At 38.7% G+C, this 10,527-nt stretch overlaps 1 protein-coding gene across 5 annotated transcripts in view; it reads right to left on the bottom strand.

Moving 5' to 3' along the window:
- Positions 1 to 732: 732 nt before the first annotated feature.
- The window catches only part of sema5a (sema domain, seven thrombospondin repeats (type 1 and type 1-like), transmembrane domain (TM) and short cytoplasmic domain, (semaphorin) 5A), a 151,987-nt gene continuing 142,192 nt past the window's right edge, over positions 733 to 10,527 (bottom strand). For 3 of the 5 annotated variants that reach the window (XM_017406745.3, XM_037973211.1, XM_017406747.3), the window contains 3 exons: positions 9,194 to 9,238; positions 7,289 to 7,500; positions 733 to 2,105 (listed from right to left, as the gene is read on the bottom strand). In XM_017406745.3, coding sequence (XP_017262234.1) covers positions 1,986 to 2,105; positions 7,289 to 7,500; positions 9,194 to 9,238 — 377 coding nt within the window. In that variant the 3' untranslated portion in view covers positions 733 to 1,985. Of the gene's footprint in view, positions 2,106 to 3,268; positions 3,503 to 7,288; positions 7,501 to 9,193; positions 9,239 to 10,527 lie in introns of all 5 variants that reach the window. The other 2 variants (XR_005232599.1, XM_037973212.1) reach the window with 2 other exon arrangements.

Raw genomic sequence — 10,527 nt, 5'->3', positions numbered from 1 at the left:
GTGTGTGTTATTACACCCCGTCATACAGATTAGAGGTTGGACTTTAGACAGCACCCCTAACACCTTTACCACACCGCCATCCGCTATTTATATCCTTCAGGTATCCTTCCGCTGCCGTCGATGCCATTTGTCACTGTAGGGCCCTGCTGAAAAAAAGCAAAACAAAAAAAACTCCTTTAAAAACAGGTGGAAAGTGTCGTTTACTTTGGTTTTGGGTGATTTATGAAGCGCTGGTGTGTTGTGGTTTTACAATGTTTGGCTTTAGGAATATCAAACTCCTCAAAGTTTTCAGAGCAAGAATCAGTAAAGGTTTAAACTTTGGTTGGAGTCCACCGTGTCTGTCTGTTTACATAACATGTTATGAACCACTGGACAAATTTTAGTAATCAATCCAATCAAGCCAATACAAAAATGGCTATAACTCAATTAAATGTGGTATGGTAGTAAGCTGAGAGTCATCCTCAGCACAGTCTCTGAGGGGTAACACATCTCGCAATAGCTCACAATATTGCATGAGACTGCGCAAAATGTCATTTACAAGGTTTGACCTAAACGGCAATAAATCCATCTGTTCTCAGCACAAAATTTTAGTTTAATCCTCTCACATGAAAGGCAGTGGGCATGATGTATTCCTTGAATGAATGCTAGCCTTTTAATTGTTATCTGTAATCATAAACTCAACATATTTGCAGTAAGTCAAAGCTTCACACCATCAGATCTGAACTCGTCACATTGTCTTGTAAGAAGCAATTTTTAATTTATGCACTGAACACAAGCAAACATATAAAAAGAGTTAGCTGCAACTGAACCAATGAATGACCTAAAGGGTTTCTGGAAAGAAATATTACAGTTCATGGGGTGGGATTCAAGAAAACAGTACTTGCTGTGCTCCATCTGTATAGACGATGTTGTTCACAAATACATCATCAACTCTGAAACCAAAGGAATAATGAACACTATCAAAATTCAAAAAACATATTTTCTTTTCCTTTTTTACAAAAAATATATAAAAGGTACAATGACTTAACATGATGTGATGAAATACTCCCCAATTAATTGCCAAAATGCACACATAAAACTGCTTTTTTCTTTTTAAAAGAACATGTTCTTCAAACACTTGAGACACAGAATAAATGTATTTAGAAAATCTACAGATGTAGGCATTTAACCTAATTTTCTGTACAAAAACAGGAGAAAAATAAAATAAAATGTTACATTTACATTGATAGCTCATTTTTTTTCTAGCTGCTAAACAAACAAAAAGCAAAAAAAAAAAAAAAAAAAAGAAAACATGGACAATCTTGACCACAGACTTCAAATATCTACATCCTGATTCTACAACTGGGGGTGGATATTGATCCATCTGGAGTTTACTGCCGCAGTAAATGCTAAACGCCGCCAGGCATTATCACTGCTTTTGTTTTTTTTTTTGTTTTTTTTCATTTTTTTTTTTTTTTTTTTACTTCCAAGACTAATCTGACACCCAAGAAGAGCAAAAACTGCCGCTGGAACCCCTGGAATGCGATCGGTCATGCAAAAAAAAACAAAAAACAGAACAACAGAGGAAACACAATCAGATGAAGTCATGCAAAGCGATTTGTGGTTATTTCCCATCGTTACAAATACATGTCTGTTTTAGAGGCATCCGAAGAAAGTTGGAGGGAATCTCATTTCCAGCAGTATCTTTTTTTTTAATTTATTCTTTTTGTTGTCCACACTGGAGATCCAGCGGTCCGTTTCTCAGTGTAGAGTCTAAGCAAGATGTTAAGTTTTCCAAGTGTACCCCAAGGCACCTGAGAGAGAGAGCGGGCTTTTCCCTCTGTTGGCAAGTGTTTGTGTTTTCATTACATACCAGCTGCCATTGAGTCTGAAAGCGGGACTGTCCCACGCATGGTGTCACGAATCTCAATACAAAGCACAAAGAAAAGATTACAGTCAGAATGGACGGCAAGGGAAGGGTCTCCGCTGTGGCATGGAGTTTAGGGTTAATAGTCATCATAGGTGTTGAGGTCGGTGAAGTATGCGTTGGTGTAAGTCTTCCCTGCAAGCTGTGGGTTGAAGTACTTGTTTCTTTCCTCCAGAATCAGGTTGTTTTTGTTGAAGGCCTGCAAATAAAAAGAAAGCAAAAATACATGGAGAGAAGAAATGGATAGAAGGCAGTCAGTATTTATTTATATATATTTTTTGCAGCACATGGATCAAGTGATTATTCAGCCCAGATGGCAAGGTAAAAGTAAATCCAAAAGAGCAACATAAATCAATGGGAGGCTGCTCGGTGAATGAAATGTACATTTCACAGAGCAAGGTCAAAGCATTTGCAAACAGGCTGGAAAAATGATAAGTCACCATGGGGCGAAATTATTCTAATGCACATTCGAATGTCCACCTCTGTCATCTCTAATACCCAGCATCAGCAGTTTTTATGGATCTGGATTGTTGCTCCTCCGGGACAACCAAAGCCATAAAAATCGATCAAATGAGAGTCACATTTCTGTTAAACAATAAGGAAGAGCCATGGGGGCATCTTCTCTGTCCCCGCATGACACGGTAAACATGGGACGAGCTTCTGACGCGCTGCTCAATATAACATCAGCAATTTGCCAAATAGAGACGGGTTCATATTCAGTCTGTGGTGGCGGAGGAGTGTGATGGGAGTCCCTCGGGGCAGCATAATTGAACACTTGATGATGCTGCATTTACAGCTGATGGATGCTTCCGACTGACGCTGATGTGGAACAAGTGCGCTGAGCAAAAAACTCATATGTTCTGCTGCGTTCCCATTATGTGATTTGCACACAAAGGGAAAGTAATCGGCTCTCCTGCAGCACCGCAGACAGTTATCTATCTCTGCAGGTGGGCCCTTGGCTGCTTTAAAACAGCTGTGCAGCGATGCTTGTTAGCATCATCTACTCTGCCTTTTCTTACTTTAAACATATTTAATTGGCTTAAGAATGATTAAGTTTGAGTTTTTGGTGCAGTAGGCAGAATCTGCTGTAACAATTGAGCACCATTAGTGACAGAGAGGAAACAGAGGAGGTTAATAAGCCAAGAACACAATGAGTTCTCCTTCTTCACTCATCAAATTAACTGATTGAACAAAACATGAAGGACAAACATCAAAAAACATGCAAATGTTTAAAAGAGAACAAAAAGGGAGGGAGGGATACACTGCCTTCTCGCAAGCTGGGAGGGAGAAGGGAGTCAGTCGTGATGGAAGGATGAAGGGGGTCTGAGCAGAAAAAGAGAAACTAGAGGTCTGTACTCCAACCTGCCACACACAGGAAGTGCCACAGGAAGTGGAAGGGCAGGGCACGATGGGGGAAGAGGAAGTAGTACTGGCTGGGGTCAAAGAGTTGTTGGGTTAGGGGTCGAGAGGTGGGGATGTTGTAGAGGTCAGAGGTTAGTAGAAAATCTCCAGTCCACGCATAGACACCCCCATGTTAGCAGAGAGAGGCTGGTGCATGGCAGGGTCGTCCAGAGGCAAGAGGACCGACACATCTGGCTGCAGGAAGGAGAGGAACGGGCAAGAATCATCCTCAGAGAAATGCTAAAGTCACATTCTGTCTAAAAGGAGGCTTAGAAGTTCAAATGCACATTAAACTACAATTAGACAGAGCTCTATATTTCTGATCATAAACTAAGCAGCTGGAAATCCTCTAAGAAACGTGGATAAAGGTGTTCATAACGATAAAGACTAATGATGCCTGAACTAAACATTCTTAAAAACAAAGCATCAGTGTTCATCTTTCTCTCCTATGAACATTAAAAGAGGCATCTTATGGTTCTGCACCTCTATTAGTTGAAAATTCGCACCAACATAAGGTTGCTTGGATTGAGAACGTCTCAGTCCTCATTTGTCTTGCACCTCCTTTTGTATTTCCACACTGACTGTCTGTATTTATATCTGCCTCGATCTGCAACGGCCCTAACTGAATTACGCTCCATGCTCCTGACTCTAATTGCGTGACAGATGAACCCTCCTTTTCCCTCAAAGAAATTACATTTGGAGGAGTTTCGCTCCGAGCCAAAGGAGCTGCTCAGAATGTGACGGCTCCACAAAACATTTTTACATCTGTGAAGCAGTTTTGTGAACAAAGATCAAGGTAGTTACACAAATGATACAACACTCAGTCTTTGATAGCAATCACTTCCTCTTAGACTGTACATCCTAAAGTAACTTGTAGAGTGAGATACACCTGACAGACTTATTAAATAATCATATTTGGGCAAATAGGAGGAGACAGGAAGTTATATTTGGCTTTTTATGTACACAAATACATGGCTGTGAGGCCTAATACTGAATTTATTTAATAATCAAAATAAAAACAGAAAGCAAACTGTTAAAAGGGAGTTAATTTTACATAAATACATCAACCAAGCTGGAAGCCCAGACGTTTTGAACATGGCCCCTAGTGGCTATAAGTGGTATTGCACTTTATTAACATTTTACATAGGCTTTTTGAAAAAAAATCAGAAACAGTAGTTTTGTCCATATTTTAACAACACAGAAAATTTCTACTAGTCCGTTCAATAAGCCCCTCCTTTAAATCAGCTATTAAAAGCAGCCAATTTTTTCAACTTTACTTGACAGATTTCTGGCTGTTGCTGCTCTGACTGGGACTGACTCCACCAGTCTGCTAAAACTGGGTTAAGTGTGCACAAAAGGTGAAACATCCCATTGAAGCGGTTAATAAGGTCCGGATATGTTCCGCTTTAACTCGTTGAACTGCTCGATCGTAGACGAGCAAAGAAAGGCTGGTTAAAGGCTTGAATTTTGTCCGTCACAGGTTCCTGAGTTTAGCCTCATTTGGACTCTACATGGACTGTTGACCTTCATGCAGCCAGAGCTCATTAAAACATGATTAATAGTACTTAAGCTGCAAAATGGGCTAATAAGAGGAAACAAAAAGCTTTCTGTGCCAAAATGTTGTTCTTTCTTGACTTGTTCTACATGCAATACTGCAGATCCTGCAGGTAATTATTGTGAGTAAAGTTACTGTGGAAGATCTATAGAACAACAGTGCTTTTATTTTGTTTTTGTTTTGTTTTATTAGTGCAATCTGTTCATTTTTGATCAGGTTAATAGCAACATATACTGTTTCTCCAAAAAGTCTTTAGAAAACCTCATGTTTGTTCTTTGTTTTTAAACCTCTTCTGTCGTTTGGCATCAATCAATCCCACAGTTTGAAAAGAAAATATATATGAGCAAAGCTGCAAAATAAGGTACAATAAAATTGAATAGGTCTGTCATAATTCAAAAAAGCTCTATCTGAAGTTCAAGACAAATTATTTAAAAAGACTGCGACAAATTCTGTCACCGTTAAAACTGTGAACTGCTCGCCAGCCCTTAGAGGGAACAGCTTGACGTGTGTTAAAGCAGTAATTTGTCAGCAAAAATAAGTAATAAGTAATGCTTTTCTTAATAATATTTTTTCACAAAATTAGAAAATCTTTTATCCAGACGTCTCACTAGAAGACTTAAGAGACCAATAACAACCTGTCAGTTTACCTCCTGCGCTCTGCTCTCAGGAGTGAGGTCTTAAAAAAAAAAGGTGATACAAATCTAAGCAATTTTGTCTTTTTCTTGGACTAAAATTACTGTAACAGATTTACTGACTGAAAATGCACAGCTTGTTAAAGCAGCTGAAACCGTTTTGTAACAAAGTGAAAACCCAGCTCGTGCGAAGCGAAGCGGTAATCACCAGACCAGGCCTGACGGTTCAGTAAATAAAAGGCTGTTTGTACCACGAGAGGATCTGGATCAGGTTCTCCGTCTCTGATAAATCTGTTGCCGCTATCGCCGTGGGAGGAGGGGGGCGCTGTGTGAATTTGGGTGTGGGTATTTGTATGACCTTAAACACCCGTATAAAAAATATTAAAAGTATTGAATATATAAAACACAAACTGGTAGTGCATGTTGTGTATCTGAATACAGGAATTAAATGAAGAAGCATGTTCTGAACTAACAATATTTATAAAATGTAACCACACAACATTCAGAACTATTTGGTGGGTTGGAAACCTCATTAATTTGCAGCTGTGATGACTATTATTATTATTATTATTGCTTTAATTTAAGCAGTAATCGTGTTGACAGTAACAAGACAAAATGCCCCAAGTCTGAACTTGCTTTTTCCAAATACAAAGAGAAAAAAAACCCCAAACAAACTCAGTTTTTCTCTGTTCCTGTATAATAATTCATAGTTCATTGACAGCAAAGTCAAAGCGTGGGACAAAATCAGAAAAAAGTTGTTAGACTTTCAGTTTCCCATCAATAAAATGGAAAAACATTTGACCGTAGGGCTGTAAGGTCATAGTTTTTAGCCGAAGCCTCAACTTTTCTGTGTCCCCTGCTGGTGGAGGATGCTAATCAGCTGTAGGTTCACAATGCCAGAGGACGATGCTCAAAATGCTTCATATATATATTTTCCTCTACTTATTGTTGTGTCCATCCACAAAATCTCTTGTTACCCATGACTAACGTTTAGGAAACTGTATGTTTGAACTGGATGCTTTAGCGAATCACAAGTGGAAGAACAAACAGCGCTAAGCAACACAAGCACTTCCGCCCAAAACATGTTTAGAAAAAAAAAACATTGTTTTAAGTGGTTGTATAATTTTCCCACATGTGCAAAACAGTCCTGGTTTATATGAGCCACTACATTTACAAAACTCATTAACATCAAAATATTATTAAGATTTAAACAGACGCAGCACTAATGCTTTTATTAACTGTGAGTTTGGACATGCATTTTCTCTGGCATCCACAAGGGAGGTGCTGCAACACCCTTCACACCCTTAGTTCCCTCCCACAGCCTTGGTCTGTGCTTAAGGAACCTTAACCTTAATCCAAACTGTGCAAACATGGGGCTTTCTCACTGATTACCACTTACTACAGCTAACTGTACTGGGACTTTAGGATGAAGCAGTGTATAATAAGCGCTGACACACACACACACACACACACACACACAAACACACACACAGCAGAGGAGCACACAGAGAAAGGATGTGCACACATCTGTCTACCTGTTACACAACTAGAGAGTGTCAGCACGACACAGGAGGTGGTGTGACAGTGACAGTCATGCAGTAAGAAGTGTATTTAATCACAGCTGACACTGAGGGAAGAGGCGAACTGCTGCTCGCTGCCTCAGAGTGGAAGTGTGGCATTAATTGATTGAGTCGTACAGTAAGGAGATGCTGCGAACTGAAGCTGAGCCTCGGCATATCTGCACATCTGTCAAGCGTGACCCGCGTTAAACCCCGAGCAAATCGGTCCACACACCTTAATGGCCTCCACAGAGTCGTATTTGTCCAGTTTGTTGATGTGGTTGGTGATGCTGGTGTTGAGCGGCGCGGCGGAGATGGGGTGGATGACGGTGGCGTCGTGAGACTGCTGCTGGTAGCGCTGGCAGTAAGAATAGACGAGCAGGGTGACCAGGCAGCCGAGAATGGAGCTGCTGAGCCCCACAGCGATCATGTGGAAAAGGTTGAAGTCTGAAAGGAAAAGGAGAAAAGCTTGAACAAGAGATTGAATGTATTTCTGTAGTAATTCATACAGTGAGTTAATTGAAAGGGCAATTTGTGTAACAATATAGCCCTCTACAATAAAGAAAACCTTCAGTGTTGTTACAATATTTATTACTTCCTTTTCCGCTTTCAGCTTCACTTTTTATATCAGGTCTTCGGGTCTTTTACCATAATATTAATGAGTGAGAACATGACATCATAATGATGAAGGTTTCTATGCATTATTGCAGCACTGAACATACTTCCTTTAATGCACCTCATGTTTTATTAAGATAAACAATTTCTGCTAGTTGTAAAATATTTCCAGCATTATTGCGTGCAGCATTCCTGCGGCAGCCACATCCAGAAAAAAAACCCCAGCACATAACTCTATATAAAAGATGAATGTAGCCTATTATTATAAAGACATTAAGACAATGGGCTCCCGACTTATATATATGCTCAAATTAACAACAGGAAGAGACTGCTATGGTCACAAAAAAGACTAGGGGAAAAATATTCTATTTTTCCAGATTTGTGAGCTCAGTAAACATGTTCTTAATGAGTGTAGGAGGTTAATTGCTAACTGAACTCAGTAGAAATTAGTTTCTGTAGCTCGAAGGCTAGTCCTTTTCATAATTTCCTATTTTGAGATGGTGCCGGCCTGGGGATCTGTGAAAAAAAGGTTATGAACAATTAATATCCTACCTGGTATAGATAGCTTCTTGAATGACCCCAAGTTTGGAGGAATAAAATTTAATTCTGACAAGACTGATTCGCTAACAGCTGGACCAAACTTGCCCGGGAACAGAGGGGATTGCTGGCATCTTAAAACGACTCAGATGTCAAAGAAATCTCACGTCAGAATAACTTTATTCCTCCAAAAGGGAAATTGCTTTTGTTACAACTCCACATACACGCACAAGGCAACAAAGAACAATATATATAAAAAATATAAAGCTATAAATATAGCCATAATATACTGTTAAGCTTTAGCTGGTTAGCAAACACTATTTTATAAACCTCTACATTAGTCAGAATTAAAGTATTTGTCTCAATTGAGGTAGTTTAAAAAGCTATCTACAACTGGTAACATATTAAATGGCCATAATCTTTCTAGAGAACTCGATTCTAAAAGATCTAAACTATTCCTTAAAGGCTTTAAAACATGAGGTCATATTATTGGATATCCTAAGACATGATAGATATATATCAGAAGCAAACTAGCTAATATTAATGAAGGTTCTGGAAAGTTGAACCAAAAGGCTGAAAAAGTACATGATATCAAAAATATATTTGGATCATTACTTTTCACCTAATTCTTTTATAGTAGATGATCTAAAGATAACAAAGAAGACATAGAAATGAAAAAGGCTGAAAGTTATTTCAAACATCTTTTTAAATCAATTAATAAGCAAAAGATAATCAAACAGTTAAACCCTATTCATTATAAAAGTAAGTTGACTTGTTTGTTGAATTAGTGATGGTTAGTAAAGAAGTCTCACAATAAATTTAAATTCAGTGCATTTCTGTCTGAGTTCATATGCTGCTGTGCAGGATTGAAAAACTACCTTGTTAGCTGGAACGTGTATTATGCCAGGTGCTATTTGCCCTCTCTTTTTTTTTTCTCTCGCTCACACACACACACACACACTATCACACACATAGAGACATAAATTACCTCCACAGCGCCTCTCCTCCTGACTGGAGCGTGCAATCGAGACTTCTAACAGAGAGGAAGAAACACACACAAAAAACCCCCAGCAGTGTTAGAGCCGAAAAAACTTTCACACGCAAACCCTCCCTGTTTTCATGACAAATTGTTCTCCTGAAGGTGAAGATGAAAGCTGTTCTCTATACAAAACAGATAATCGTTAAAACTCTGCGAGCTAATCAAAGCCGTGGCACCTGGAGTGGTTTATGAAAAGTATCAGTTCCCATTAAAAGGAAATGAAGTACAAGATGTTGCTAATGAACCTTAATGGACTACCTTTCCCATAAAAGCGGATGGATGGTAAGATAAAAAGGCAAATGGGTAATTCTGTACCAATCTCCGAACATTTTTTATTAGTATTATATCCTCAGTAATTAATACAGAAGGGTTACAAACATGTGCTTTAATCAAACGTTTATTCTGTCAGATTATTAATTACATCATCTGAAGTTTATACGTGACCATACTCTCTAAATACCAAACTTTTAGCAAAAATATGCAATCCTCCTGTATTATTTATGGCATTTTTGGTAACAGAATTCGAAACAAATGTATGTCTCTTGTCAAAGGGAGGAGATTTAATGATCTTTGTTTAGCAGAGATCAATTCTTTTCTGTGTCTTGCATTACTAATTGTCAATAAGAAGATGCCTGTGCAGACGTCAATACTAATGGTGTGAGAAAGGATAGGAGGGTGTGGAGTAAATATAGGAACATTTTCTCTACTTTCAGCTTTTCAAAATGGGTAAGTTTGAATAATTACTCCTTCTTATTGGATGCAGGAGTTTTTCTGTTCAGGACACAAGGGTGTGACTATTTCTACCCAGCTTCTCTCGCTAATATCAAAAGGAAAAAAAAAAACATTACTGTAAAATATTTGTGCAAAAATTGAAAGCTTGCCATTCATGAAGAAAATAAAAGGAGATAGTTTAGCAAACAGCAGGTTTGCTGTCAGCTACCAGTTGGGAGTCCTTGTTGATTGTGATTGTAGTGGAGGCAGGGGGATCTCTGTGATTTCTGCTAACAAAACGGAGATGCAAATTTTAAAAGGCCTCACTGTGAACACCTTGATACAAGCTGCATCTGAGGCAGGAAATATTCCCTCCTGATTACCCATTTAGCACAAATAGGCGGGAACTGATTTTGAAAAGAAAACTGAAATTCTTCTTTTTAGTGAACAAATCAAGTTGAACAAAATCCTCTGAACTACATGATAAAGCTGACAGTAAGTTAACAATGAAAAATTTGGGTGAACAGACACAGAAAACTATCTAAAAATGGTAAATATGGATGCTACAAACA

This window comes from Kryptolebias marmoratus, linkage group LG21, assembly GCF_001649575.2.
Source record: "Kryptolebias marmoratus isolate JLee-2015 linkage group LG21, ASM164957v2, whole genome shotgun sequence".
Classification (NCBI taxonomy): domain Eukaryota; kingdom Metazoa; phylum Chordata; class Actinopteri; order Cyprinodontiformes; family Rivulidae; genus Kryptolebias; species Kryptolebias marmoratus.
This window is presented reverse-complemented; position numbering and strand designations above follow the sequence as displayed.